The sequence below is a fragment of the Salvia miltiorrhiza genome, chromosome 2, assembly GCF_028751815.1.
Source record: "Salvia miltiorrhiza cultivar Shanhuang (shh) chromosome 2, IMPLAD_Smil_shh, whole genome shotgun sequence".
Lineage (NCBI taxonomy): Eukaryota > Viridiplantae > Streptophyta > Magnoliopsida > Lamiales > Lamiaceae > Salvia > Salvia miltiorrhiza.
The window spans coordinates 24541765-24556606 of record NC_080388.1 but is presented as its reverse complement, the minus strand read 5'-3'; the positions used below and the strand labels follow the sequence as shown (position 1 = coordinate 24556606).

The window sequence follows — 14842 nt, the reverse complement described above, 5'->3', positions numbered from 1 at the left end:
GGTATCTGTAACAAATCTCATCTCCTGTGGGTCCAATGCTCAAGACAACATGTCCCATCATATTGAGTGGCTTTCTTCCTTGCTCAATCCTACCACTCGATTGGTAGCACGGGGACTAGGTGCACGATGCCATCCAGTCTAGTAACAACCATAAGGCTTTCATCCTTTCATAGTCTATGAACATGTGTTTGAAAATCTGCTAGGGTATCTCTGTACCACATACTGTACGCCTCGTCCTCGTATCCGATCTTTCTTGAGTTCGATCTCACAACAGTCCACTTTCGTGCAGTGCCAACAGTCCTGGCCAACCTATAAGGAGAACTTAAAGGTGACTCTAGGAACTAACTCTACTTGGCTCCAGCAACAGAAATAAACAAAACATAACTTAGCAAAACTCCTATTAAGTAGTACTGTTATCTTAAAACTCAAGCTCAAAACATCTAAATTCTCATCTCGTCCCATCTTTACTCAGTAGGGAATCTCTCTAAACAATGATATTAGATCCCTTAATCTAAATCATCGTGACTCAGTAAGACAACTCAACAATTCTCTCTCAAAGCCATCTCCAAAGACTATGGCTCATGATACCTCCTCAAGTACCATTAAGGTTGCGTGAGCAAAACTCGCGTCACAAAACAACTCAACATATCGTACAATATCTCATTGCAGCATGCTAATAACTCATCATTAATCATGCTATTATACTCAAGCTCATAACTCAAACTCATAACTCAAACCAACAAGTACTTAAAGCAATTGCTAATTCTCTCAAGCTTTAGCTCTAAGTTCTCATTTCATCCTTCTACTTAGTAAAAAAAATCTCTCTTAACAATGACATTAGATTCCTTCATCTAAATCATCGTGAATTATCACAACTGCTCAAACAATTCTCATCACAAAACATCTCAAATACATCACATCATAACTCATAATTATGCATCCTCAATCATATAACATCATACGATACAAACGCTCTCATGATTCATCATGTAACATCAACATATGCTCTTACAACATAATAACTCATTATTAATCATGTTGTCATCCTCAAACTCAAACTATGCACCTTTAAAGTGTAACATCATAACTCATCATATAACCTCAACATCATGCTCTTCAAAATTTAACGTCAAATAAACTTTGAAATTTTACATACCTCGTTGAGCCTGGTGTGATGGTGCGCTGAGCTCACGGTTGTTAATAACTATTAGTCTAGTGACTCATTCTAGACTAAACTCAAGACTTCTAATTCAGAGCTTTCCTTCGCTCTGATACCACTCTGTCACAGCCCGCCCTAACTATGGATAGTTAGGCCGAGTGATCCACGACTAGGGATGGGGTTAAAGAAGAAGGGGAAGAAAAGGGGCGTCATTTATAGCCGTAAAACTTACTCATCTTAATAAAACTCGTCATTTTTATTCATTAATACTCAATTGAAAACAGTCTATGAAAGACAGCATAAAACTTAATTAATATCATTAATCAAGTTATACATCGTATGAAACCATTCTCTTAAGACTCAAAGTATGACATAACATACTATAACATCAACAACATCTTGCAGCGGAAAGTAGCTAGACATATGTATGAAGACATATTCTAGACAGGTTAACTATTTATTAACAACCCTGGAGACTCCGCTCATTGCAGCACCATCATCACATCAGCTCAACCTGCACATTTAGAAAACATATGCAGGGCTGAGTACAAAAGCACTCAGTGGGCACGTATGCCTAGGTATAAAAATACATGCTTCAAAACTGTAAATTGTCATGCCATCATAATCAGTACAGCAAGGGAGTTTTTCGCTAAAAATGCCCAAGCTTACTAAGTTCATTTGTGATTCTTAAAGTTCGTCTGATCAGACTAAGTTCTTTTGTAATCTATCATATCTGAAACTGTGTGCCGGAGAGGTGGCCACCTCTCACGGTCACTTGACCGGCCAACCCGCTAGATGACTCACGGTCACTGGTGTACACTAGTCCTGGCAGGATAGCTATCAACTGCTCAGGACCCGAATTCGATTGCATCATTGGCAAAGCCAAAGCAGATAGATATCATACTAAAATTTAAACATTTTATGGCAAGACAATACTTGAAATAACTTTAACTCAAAGATTTTGTCATGAAATAACTTGCTCAAAGGTAGCATTAAACTCGTTTGATAGATATATAAAACTGAAATTAACAGTTAAATCATCCCATGCATTCATTCGTATAAGAGGCCTACGACACGCAGGGGATCTCTATATACGTATAGTAAAAGTAATGCCCACCTCGTTGTGTCTCTGTATCAATGAGTAACGTCACTCTCTCCCTCAAGTCGTTACTTCCCAAAAGGACCTTCATCGTTATGAAGAATTGGTGAGAAGTTATAAAAGAAACCTCGATTAATAATCTAATCTCTTTTATGAAACATTAGTATCTCTAATGTTCATCTCTCTTGATTGTTAATCAATATAACAATTATTATCTCTCGTCATTACTCATTAATTATAACATCCTTATGTTATAATTAGCAGCGCTTCAATTAAAAGAAATATTTAACACATCGAAAAGTCCACTTTCTTAGCAGATCTATTCGCTCTCATCTCGTCTAATTAACCGATTAGAAAGTTAAACTTTCCATTAGGCATGTATTTGAGTCACGGTTCAACAAGAATTGACTATGCTCAAATTCTAATTTCACTAAAAATTTCGGCATGACCTATTCATATATAATGTCAGCCACGAGATTTCAACGCGTGAATCTCACTACGTGAACTCGTCTCTCGACTCAAAACTTAACATCTTGACATCTTTTCAACGCAAACCAAACAATTCAAAATCATCAAAACTCTTTATCAGTAAACTATCATTTATACTCGACACCAATTGTTCGAGTGTCAGATACCAACATTTATGTGCGTTAATCATAACTCTCACAACTCACACCATTTAGTCATATCGTATCATCCCTCAAAACAAATATAATCAAGTTATTTTCTAGAAAGTTTTACTGTTTTTGTGTCATCTTTAAAACTTCATAACAACCAACTCAATCATCATAAACTCTCATACCAATTGATCTCAAAAACTTCATGAAGTGTAGTTCACTCTAAAAATAGTAGTTAACCAAAAAGGTTAAAGGTTTTTGGAGATATTGCTCTTTTAGTGCAGGCTGTCAAAGATTGACAGTTTCTGCCAATTTTGTTTAGGCCATTAGAAACCAAGGCAAACCTTAATAAAATTCCATCAAATTTAATCATCCAAAACTAAAGGTATCCTTGAAGATTTGGTTAAAATTTCACAAGAGAAAACGTTCATATGATCTGCCAAATAAACAATGAAACTCATACACTTTTACTGTTGGACAAATATGACAGCAGAACAGGGCATTTTTGAAATAATAAACTGCTCTGTTTCAGAGGTCATAAAAATCGAAATCTTATGTTTTTAGAAAAGTATTGAAGTCTAGTTTCGTTTAAAAAAAATGGTGATGCAAAATCCTTCATGGATTAATATATAGATATAAACGTTTTTGTGAAGTCTACCAATAGTTGACAGATTCTGTCAAGGATTTTTCAAAATATCTTTAAAATAGCAAACATCATCCAAAAGACATGAAATTTTGCAGCAACGAAATACACATATCATAGATAAACATACTAAAATTTCAGAGTCATCAAGCAATGAAAACTCATCGAAACATAAGCTTGAAACTGCTGTAAAATTTTGACAGAATTCCAGTTTTAATTTCGTTCAACAATTATCATCCATAAATTGTAAATCAATTAGCATGCTCATGTGATATCGTAGAACACATATACGCAATAATATTCATTATGCAACGTCTCAAACTTCACGAATTTAAATAATCATGCTCTAAAAACTTATACAATTTTCGTGCTTGGAAAAATACGAATTTAATATATATCGATCCTAGCATACCCCTAAGCACAAATATCAAGTCAAAACGATCAAACAAAAATCGAAAGACAAGCTAATATGTGAAAAACGGGGCTGCCCTCATGGGTTTCATAGCTACGGTTCGTTCCGTTCTTACTCCCTTCATTAAACATGCTCAACATCTACCCAAGAACAACATACTAAAATTTCACGACGATCCGACGTCGTTTCAAAATAAAGTCGAGAATCAACGTTTTTCGACGTCGACGAAAATCGAAAAGAAAACCATCAAAACGTAGGTAGAGATCTTACCTACTTAGATACGTGATCGAAAAGATGATCGGCGCTCGTCTCGGTGCTCAAATCGGAAGTCAAAAGCTCCGTCCAAGCTTAAATGGAAAATGGTGTGTGTAGTGTGTGTTTTAGGTGCCAGTGTGTGTGTTGCGTGTGATTAGTGAGTGAGTGCAGTGTTTGGCTGATCTCAGTCAACACTTGGTGAGGGAAAAGGGGTTTGGGCGGTTGGGGGGTGGTTAGGGGTAGGGTAGGTTTAAATATTATAGGATATTTAATCCTTTAGTCGTTAAATATCTCGTTTCGTCTCGTTTTAACGACTAACTACCCATACTCTTCGTTACTCGCCCTCTCAACTCCTACTCACTTTTATTATACTCGTAATTCTATATAAATATAGAAAACGCAAGCTTGTTCTCGAAATTCTGATAAACGAGCTCGGTTCGTTTATCGAGAAATCACAGTTTACTATTCACTCGTCATCCAAAAATAAAAACTTTCATTATTGGACTCGTATCGAAAAACTAAGAATATTTCTCGATGACGTGCACGTAAGATTTTGAAAGTCGACAAAAAGACGAAATAGCAGTATTTTACTATTCATCGTCAAAAAGTCAAAATTTTCAAAAATGTCTTAACGGACTCAGATCTCACTTCCGAGTTCACCGTTCTCATTCAAATAATTATCTCGAATTATTCGAATACTCAAACTCAATTTCGGATATAAAATCTCACATCATCCAAACATCATCAAAAGAACATCTCAACATCTTAAAAATAACAAGGGAACTTCATATAACTCCTCATCTCTTTACAAAGTAAATCAAACAAGGGATCTATACCCTAATTACTCAAACTTAAGCAATTAAACACGTCATCAAAAGCCCGGGTGTTACATTGGTGATGCTGAAAAACTTACTTGAGTGGTTTTCTCCTTTGCCAGCAAGCTAACTCCTGTTATAATTTTCGTTGATGAGGTGAGACCACTTCCGTCTTTTGTGCTTCCTTGTGGACTATATGCTAAGCGAATAGTTCAAATAACTGAAACCTTGCTCGTGTTTCTTTATTCAGTATCTTTAAGTGCAATTGCATAAGAATGATAGTTGGAATGATGAAATCGGACACCCGAGTGTAGATTGACAGCTTACTTGGCGCCCGTGGTGGTGCTTTTGAGCATGAGGCAACTAGTAGAATGCGTAATGAATTTATGGAAGCTTGGGATGGCTTGAGGTCAAAAGACAACCAGAGAATCATAGCAGGTTGACCAACTAGTTCTTGATGACTTGGTGCTAGAAACATAGTATGATAGATTTTTGTTTTAGTTGGTATTTTCAATTTTGAATCGAAATATGCAATGATGATGTATACATGATACTTGGTTCATTTGGATGATAATGTATGAATATTTTGGATGCTATATAATATTGTTATTGCTAATTTGGAATACATGACAATATAAAAAGTTCAAAAATCATTATGTATTTCTATAAAAGATAACGGTTAAACCGTTATATAAAGTACAAAAAACTGTTAACTATGATGAAAATAAAAATATTTTTTTTAATACATAACGGAAAAATCTTAATACATAACGCAAAAAAACCGTTATGTATAACCTTTATAGATAACGGGTATCGACCATTATGTATGAGCGCATTGTACTGTTATCTATGCTATTATACATAACGGTTTTTTCACCGTTATGTATGATATGAATCATACACAACGGTCATATACACAACGGTTTTTCGGGTCATAGATAACGGAAAAAATTCGTTATCTATGAGTGTTTTTCTAGTAGTGAGAAAATGGAGTGTACAGAAAAAGGGGCGTGTGGGCTTGGTGATGTCAGCGGATAAGGATAACCGCCGGTTTTCAAACTGACGGGCGTGTCAAGTCAGTTTTCAAAAAGTAACTGACACGACCTACCTGGGACTCTACGTTTCCCCACGTCAGTCGTCAGTGCCATCATAGCAATTTCAAATGAAAAGCGCCCTCTCCCTCTTTTTTCTCCGGTGTTGGGTCCCGGAGGGTCACTGAACTGGTGTATGTGGGGGGGAGGGGTAATACATCAGTAGACTATTTTTCAAAATTCTTTTGTTATGACTGGAAGAGTATCGACTGATACTGCAAGATGTGGACTGAAGTCAATAGTCAAAGAAAGTTTAAGTTAAAATAGGGGCGTAGACTGATACTGAAATAACTTCAGTATTTTGATTTCAGTTAGGCACAAAGCTTTAATTTATAATCCTCATAAGGCTCCAGTCTAGATTTTGAAATAAGATGAGTGTTATGAATCTTACTGATTATACAAGGATTTATCAGTTAGACTAATAACACCAGCATCGGAAAATAAATTTAAGTAATAGCCTTTGTGATTAGCACTTTGTCAGATTTTAAGTTTCTCTTTGCGATTTATCAGTTTCAGTGAAATAAAGAGTTTGTGCACAACTAAGAAAGGTAAATATTGAAAGCGATAAACAACACAAGATTTTTTATGTGGTTCGGAACAAGTTCCTACGTCCATGGTCAGTTGATCACACTGACAATCACTCTGGGCTTGTGCTTATGGGTGCACAACAAACCTTCAACTGAAACAACGTTTCAGTGCCAATACTCTGGATTGACTTCTCGTCTCCTTCTCAGCTCGCAGTTGAAATGACTACACTTGACTTTCTTGCAGGGGCTAAGAACTTTTGAGTTCAGACCACTATCTCTCTCTCTCTCTCAAACTCTCTTTTTACTCGATTGAAATGGGGTTCGAAATACCAACTATATTATAGAGAACAGGCTCTCTGTAATTGGGAACTTAGGCTAGGGATTTTACAACTGATGTGTTCGATAATTTCACCCTTTAATCATGGGGAGAGTGATTCACCCGTAGCATGTTGATGAATCGAGAGAAAAGGCAAGAACAACTAAAGCGAGTAAGGAGAGTATTGTATTAGAGTTTTGATAGCATGTGTTTACAATGACCGGCGCATCCTCTATTTATAAAAACCTAAGACAAGGGTAAACTAGTAATTACATGACTGATAGTGACCATGGCGGTTAAACGGAATCTTTCGAGGCCGTTATCGATCGATGGTGTTTCCAATCTTTGCTAGCGCTTCATCTTTCTACCAGCGCTGAAGTTCCCCTCCTGACTATGCCAGCTCTGCTCAAGTTTTTCAGCTCTGCCCCCTGTAACATTTTACTGACAAAATAAATTGGTATCTGTTGGCCCCGTTCTTCCCTGATAAAGACCGATCCCAGAGATTTCGTTCCCACTGCTATGTATAAAAATAAGATTTTCCTAGCTCTCGGCTTGGTCAGCACTGAAAGTTCCGCTATGTATTGTTTTAACTACTCAAAAGCTTGCTGACAATTTGAAGTCCATTCGAACTTTGTTCTCTTCCTCAGAATTTTGAAAAAAAGGTAAACTCCGGTCTGCCAATCGAGAAATAAATCGCCTGAGTGCTGTGAGTCTCCCATTTAATGTTTGTACCTCTTTGACATTCTTGGGTGGTGTCATATATACGATAGTCTGTACCTTATCCTAGTTTACCTCAATGCCCTGCGGAGTCACTTGATAGGCCAGGAATTGCCCAGTTCTGACACCGAATGTGCATTTCTTTGGGTTTAGTGATTTATGCCTAATTTTTCTTATTTTAGGGGGTTGCATGTGCGTATTTTAAGTTAAATATTCTACAAATTGGTGCGTTTATGGTTTGTTTTACGCTTTGTAGGAGATTCTGATTTTATAGATGGAAGAGTGTGATGTTGGAGATTTTGGATCAAAATTGCGTACTTAGGCACAAAATTGGTGTTCAGAGCTAAAATTCCGCACCAGAGCAGAGCAGAGCAGAGCTGCGCGGATAGGTCTGCATCAGAGCAGAGCTGACTTTCATAGTCAGAGCTGACCATCTCCAGAGCTGAATTTCACTATCAGAGCTGAAATCTCCAGAGCAGAACAAACTTGTCAGAGTAGAGCTAAACTCGACAGAGCTGACTTACGCACCAGAGTAAGCACATTCCAGAGCTGGGAAGAATTGACAGAGCTGACTTCCAGCTCTGCTATATTCGCTAGAGCTCGCTAATTTCAGAGCTGACTTCCAGCTTTGTCATACCTTTCCAGAGTTAGCTTGCGTTTCTAGAGCTACAATTTCTCGCCAAAGCTAAGATTTTTATTTGCAGAGCACAATCCAGCTGGACTTAACTTTGAATGCACGATTCTATTTTCTTAAGAGTCCAGTTTTGCAAGGCGAGTTTGATGATAATTAGGGTTGGAATGAAGTCTATAAAAGGGGCTTGAACGTGAAAGAAGAAAATAATCTCCTACCTCCGGCATTTAGTTAGATAATCTTCTGCCTCCGGCACTTAGTTAGATTAAATCTTTGCCCTAATCTTTAGTTTTCGCCTAGGTAGCCAAAGTTTAGGTTTTACAAGCTTTCTTAGTTCTTTAAGTTTTAGTTACTTTTTGTTCTAGTTTATTTTCAAGTTTAGTTTACTTTAGTTTTAGTTTTGTTTCGAAGATAGGGATTGAGTGACAGCAATTTCATCTTTGCGACGTTTACGGTATTTCGGTATTTATTTTAATTTACTTGCTTTGTTTAAATTATGCTTTCCTTTAAATTATGCATTTTCATGCTTTCCTTTAAATTATGCAATTTAGTTTCATGCTTAGTAGATTAGAAGTTTTAATTTACAAGTCTTTAAATTCTTAAGTTCGTTTAAATTCTTAAGTTCGTTTAATCTTGCCTAGGTTTTAATAGTTTCTTTTTGCTTACGTTTTTAGCTTTGTTCTTTGCATGCTTAGTTAATTCTCTAGTTTAATTTCAAGTTAAGTATAATTTCACGTTATGTTTTTAATTACAAGTTTTAGTTTAATAATCTAAGTTTACCGCTCTCTCGTGACATAATTAAAAGCCCTTTAAGATCTTCCTTGAGAGACGACATTGGATTAGCTTACCACTGCTAGAGTGTCCTTGTTCTATTGCAAGTCAATCTATAGGTGTTTCTAGTTGAGTCATTTAGCATTAGTCTGTTCTGTCTGATAACTTTGAACACCTCTTCCAAATCTGAAGGATGAGAAGTGGCAGCCTTGCTCTGCACCATCATGTCATCAATGTATACTGATATGATGCGCCCAATTTGGTTTTGGAAAATCGTGTCCATCATGCGCTGATATGTAGCTCCACCATTCTTAAGCCTAAATAACATTCTTGCAAACTCAAAAACTCCGCAGCACACCGCAAAGGCTGTCTTTGCTATGTCTTCCGGATGCATGCTGATTTGGTGATAGCCTTGAAAGGCATCCAGCATGGACAACAACTCGCACCCTGCCGCTGAATCAACTAGCTGGTCGATACGAGGCAAAGAGTAACAGTCCTTTGGGCAAGCAGCATTCAAGTCCCTGTAGTCCACACACATTCTCCATTCTTTTTCTTTTTTCTCAACCATTACGGCGGGCAGCCAAACTGGGTATTGTACCTCCACAATATGACCCGCTTGTAGCAAGGCCTTAACTTGTTCCCTGATTGCTGCATCCTTCTCTGGTCCAAAATGCCTTTTCTTTTGAATAACTGGCTTCTTTGTTGGATCAATATTCAATCGATGTTCCGCTTGTGTCCGATCGATCCCTTTTAGATCAGCTGTAGTGAAAGCAAACACGTCAGCGTTGCACCGCAAATATTCTATCATTTCCTTCTCTAAGGCTGGAGGCATCTCAGTACCCACGCGAGTGGTGAAACCATCTTTCCCGGGAATAATTCCACCAACATACACCTATCGTTCGTTGAGATCAGCTGTTGCTTATCTGGAGATCTCCCGATTTCCTTTATCTTAGCTCGTTCCGCTGTGTTCCTGGAACTACCCCCAGCTTTGGCAACCTTCTCCGCTGACCTTCCTTGGGAACTTTGTGCTCGCTTAATCCCGACCTGTGTCGTTAAACTTTTGACAAAGCGCTCTTTTGACGTAAACTGATTCCCTGACACTTCCCCAACCCTGCCATTTTCAAGTGGAAATTTCATCTTCAGGTGGTACATAGAGATCATGACCTGGAAGGCATTCAGCGTCGGCCGCCCGATGATGATATTGTAATTTGGTTTCAGAAAATCCACCACCAAAAATTTGAGAATGCGAGTCCGCGAGGCCCCTTCTTTTCCCCACATCATTGGTAACTCTAGAGAGCCCAACGGCAAAATAGATTTCCCTCTAAAACTAAATAGTGGATTACCCGGCGGTTTCAAGGCGACATCTAAAGCCATCGCCGTCATATAGTCTTTGTAGATTATATTCACAGCGCTGCTCGAATCCACGAATATACGGTGGACCGTGCAATTTGCTACGTCTGCAGAGAAAACCAAGGCGTCATCATGCTGGTGAACCAGCCCGGCATGGTCCTCGGGGCCAAAAGAAATGCTTGGCTCCCTTGCAGCACTGTGAACACTCATGACTTGATTGGGTAAAGTGCCAACCCTGCACGAACGGATGGTTTGCTTCCGCGCCCTATTAGATATGGGCCCACTTTCTTCCCTAATGATCATATGCACCTGCCTCTTTTCTTTGCGAGGCGGAGCAGCCCTGCGATCATCCTCTTGATTCCCTTGTTCCCTTCCAGCCCTGGGATTATAATTGTTGTCCTGCAAATGCGGGGGTGGTGTTTATTTTACAAATTGATCAAGCTTTCCCTATAGCACAAATATTTCCAATAAATTACACAGATGCTCACAATGTTCTGTAGGGTGTCCATAATGATTGTGGTACTGACACAACAGTCCATTCGGTCCTGGCTTGGGAGCCCCGCCGCAAAATCCCGTGGAACCCTGAACCATGGTTCATTTTTTATTAAATGAAAAATCTCTTCTTGAGGTTTGTTCAACGGAGTTTGATCAGTGAGTCGGTTGACATTATTCACTCCTCTATAGGTTTGCTCATTACGAGCGGGCTGGTATGTCGGCTGCGCTTCCACTGGCAGCACTCGGGGCGGTAGTCCCCTGTACGGTGCTCTCCCTTGATGACGGGTGTCCAGTATCTCACCCTTATTCTCCGCTTTCTTGGGCTTGTTGCCGTTGTATTCTGTCTTTTGAGCAGCCCTAGCTTCCTTCAAATGTATGTATCCCGGGAGTCGGGCTAAGATATCATCAAAGTCCCTCGGTTGTTTTATTTGCAAATTATCAAAGAAAGCCCTTGGTCTTAGTCCACGTATGAAAGCGTAGCCCTTAATCTGAGATTCAGCTTTGGGCACCTCCAAAGATGCTTCGGTAAAACGGGGAGTAAACTCCTTCGAAGTTTTATTAGGTTTCTATTTTAAATCCATTAATGACATAGCAATCTTCGCAGCGTGTTTAAAACTTGCAAATTGGCACATGAAGGCATCGTGTAATTGTTAGAAGGAATGAATAGAATCAGGCTCCAGAGCTCTGAACCATTGCTGGGCCATCCCCGTTAGTGTGGTAGATAAGATTCTACACTTGATCCCTTCTGTGTACTGATGTAACATGATCATAGTTTCAAACCTGGCCATGTGTACATCCGGGTCATCAGGATCTGCCAAGATATAATCCGAGAACGAACTTGACCCTGTCCTAACAATAGCTTCAAGGGAATGCTGTTGGCAGCGGCTTTCTCCCTTGCCTTCCCCTGGGCAGTGCTGACTGGCATGTTTGCGCTTACTTATTTTTCTCTCGCAGATGGTCACGCCTATCCCGGTGACTCTCGACCCTGGAATGAGTGGAATTCTCATATCGTCCCCTTTTTCGTGAGACAGCCTTGCTTCTTTCTTTTTCTTTTTCCTCAATCACTTCATCCAATTCTTGGAGGTGTCGTTGCATATCTGAGACCCTCTCCTGCAACTGAGCTGGATCCTCTAGCGCTGTGCCTTTCTCTCGTCGTTCAGTGACATGATTAGTTTGACTGGAGGTATCCCTAATATCCTCAATACCCTCTATATCTCCTGGGAACATAGGTCCCAAACAACGCATATCCCTGACTTTTTCAACCCTGATTTCTCCTGCCCCTTTCGGAGGAACGACGACAGTGCTCCTCACCAAAGGTGGTGGATTTTGAGTTGGTAATCTCTCAAGAATAGTTTGAGCCATCATTCCGGCAGTCCCAAGCCCCACCGCTGTCGGTAACCCCAAGTTCAGCGGTGGTGCAGACATTCCCAACACCTGTCTCATGTAGGTGTAGCTAAAAAAAGACAGCATCTGTTCAATCATTGTAACGTTAACCAGTCCTGTTCCTTGCGCAGTTGACCCTTGTTCAGTTGGAGTCACTTGCAGCCCTGACAACATGGGCCTAAATGGGCTAGTGGGTGTGGAGTCCTCAACTCGGATTCCCTCATTGGTGACAGTAGCATCTGTATTAAGAGCAGGAGCCCTGCCCTCTCTCGCGAAGAGCCCCAGTAAATTGTTGATGATATTTGTGTCCTCTATGACCTATAAAAATAGAGTTAGCAGTCTCAAAAGAAATATATAAGGAAAATTCCCTGAATAACATATGTTTACATCCATAGGGAAGGCAGCCTATAATTTTCACGAAGAATTTCCCTAAGAAAGCCAATTCCCACTCGATAAAGAGATCATGCAAGAAAATCCCCAGAAATCTAACGGATCCGACAAATCTCTACCGCAAATAAAGCGGCAGAGAACCATATCCCAAGAATTCCATAGATTTGCCCGCAAGAAACTCTCAACACTCCGATAAACATAAATTTGAATAGAAATTAGCGCAATAAAAATTATAATAACATAAAAGATAAGTTAAATTTAAAATCACGTAAGATGCATGCAAATTTATGAAAACCCAGGCAAACACCCCACTTCGAGATGTATCAAAACCCTAGAAACACACGCAAACAAGTGTATGTGCCCATCACACTTGAATTCTCGGCAAATATGTATAGCTTATGCCAAGAAATTCGACCGAGCAGAGTTCATGCACAGATTTCTTCATGTCTTAAGCTCGATCCGCAAATTCCCACAGACGGCGCCGGTTGATGTGTTCGATAATTTTACCCTTTAATCATGGGGAAAGTGATTCACCTGTAGTATGTTGATGAATCGAGAGAAAAAGTGAGAACAGCTAAAGCGAGTAAGGAGAGTATTGTATTAGTGTTTTGATAGCATGTGTTTACAATGACCGGCGCATCCTCTATTTATAGAAACCTAAGACAATGGTAAACTAGTAATTACATAACTAATAGTGACCCTGGAGGTTAAAGGAAATCTTTCAAGGCCGTTATCGATCGATGGTGTTTCCAATCTTTCCCAGCGCTGCACCTTTCTACCAGCGCTGAAGTTCCCCTCCTGACTATGCCAGCTCTGCTCAAGTTTTCAGCATTGCCCCTTCTTACTTCATTCCAGCCCTGACACGTGTAGTGTTCAAATCCTCTCAAGATGGCCCCGAGGCTCTTGCGCTTCGTGGTTTTCTCCCAGAAACCCTATTCAAGATCCTTTATTCATAGTCATTCCCAACGCCGACTACTTCAGTGTTGTCACCTTTGCTGTACGCACACGTTACTCCTCATCAACAACGGATTTGCCTAATGATGTAAGAGAATTTGTGTAATTAGTAAACTGATTTGGGATTTGAATATTCTCTTCTTCGATTCAAACTTTGAAAGCAGTGAATAGGGTGAGTTACGATTTCGGCAGAGTTTCAGCTTGAGCGTTTAAATCGGTGAAGATTGAAGATATTTCTTGAGCTCTATTTATAGGTGTTTAGCCCTATTTTGTGATGAATCTCTGGGTGTTTACGTGTTATATTGACTTTTATTTTGGTCTCTTTCACTTAAGAGTTGAATGATTTGAGCTTTTGTGCTAATTTTGTTGTCTCAGGATTTTGTGCTCACATTGATTGATATGTGAACAAAATTAAAGTCAGAATTTAGTTGAATGGTCTGATGAAGAATCAAAGTTCGTCTCGATACGAGTTCGTAGGCGAAAACGGATCTAAAATCCGACTTGAAACGAGGGAGAACGGACCAAAACAAAAACGCCGCGCGCACGGCGCCCGCCTAGCCTCGCCGCTCGCCTACTTTGGATTTACGAAAGGGGTAGTAGGCGGCCGCCTACTTCTCTAGGCCACCGCCTACTTCTAGGCCACCGCCTTCTCTAGGCCACCGCCTACTTCTAGGCCACCGCCTTCTCTAGGCGGCCGCCTACTGCGTGATCTGGCAGTTACGAATTTTTTAGTTTAAAACCCATCTCTAGGGTTTCACTTTATACTTTCGAACCCAGCAGCCTCCAAGGGCGATTTCCACATTTTTCCTTGGGTTTTTAGAGTTTCAAATCAATTACTTTCGATTGTGGATTCATTGGATTGCTTTGGATGTCAATTAACACTTCATCGGATTGGTTTTCCTTGGATTGCTATGTTTTGTAAGAACTCCCTTTGATTCTCTTTGTTTATGAATCCCTTGGTTATTTGAGTTTTTGTTTCTTGTCTTTGATGAATATGATGATTGAAGATCATTGTTGTTGATGCTATATTTTCTTGGTTATATGAATCTTTTGGTTAATTAAGTTTTGTGTTTTATGCTTTGATGAATGTGATGATTGGAGATTATTATTGTTGAGTTTAGATAATCTTGATTATATAAATTCTTTGGTTAATTGAATCTTTGTTTTATACTTTTGATGGATGTAATGATTAGAGATGATTGTTGTTGAGTTTAGAT

The 14842-nt window shown here is 39.4% G+C and overlaps 1 protein-coding gene and 1 long non-coding RNA gene across 2 annotated transcripts; both read right to left on the bottom strand.

Moving 5' to 3' along the window:
• Positions 1-1447: 1447 nt before the first annotated feature.
• Positions 1448-4400, bottom strand: LOC131007808 (uncharacterized). The gene is made up of 3 exons (XR_009096300.1): positions 4201-4400; positions 2277-2343; positions 1448-1673 (listed from the first exon to the last, which is right to left on the bottom strand). It is a non-coding gene; the product is annotated as an uncharacterized LOC131007808 (long non-coding RNA).
• Positions 4401-9869: 5469 nt separating this feature from the next.
• Positions 9870-11823, bottom strand: LOC131008173 (uncharacterized). Its single transcript, XM_057935067.1, has 3 exons — positions 11737-11823; positions 10892-11464; positions 9870-10802 (listed from the first exon to the last, which is right to left on the bottom strand). Exons 1-3 carry the CDS (start codon positions 11821-11823, stop codon positions 9870-9872), a joined length of 1593 nt encoding a protein of 530 aa, XP_057791050.1.
• Positions 11824-14842: the final 3019 nt, after the last annotated feature.

Bases quoted from the DNA above. Each gene is read 5' to 3' on its own strand.
- LOC131008173 (XM_057935067.1), bottom strand. From the start codon at position 11,823: ATGCCAGTCAGCACTGCCCAGGGGAAGGCAAGGGAGAAAGCCGCTGCC. The intron at 11,465-11,736 runs GTTCGTTCTCGG...GATTTAAAATAG, and splicing joins TATTGTTAGGACAGGGTCAA to AAACCTAATAAAACTTCGAA. The intron at 10,803-10,891 runs GTGAGCATCTGT...CCGCATTTGCAG, and splicing joins TGGACACCCTACAGAACATT to GACAACAATTATAATCCCAG.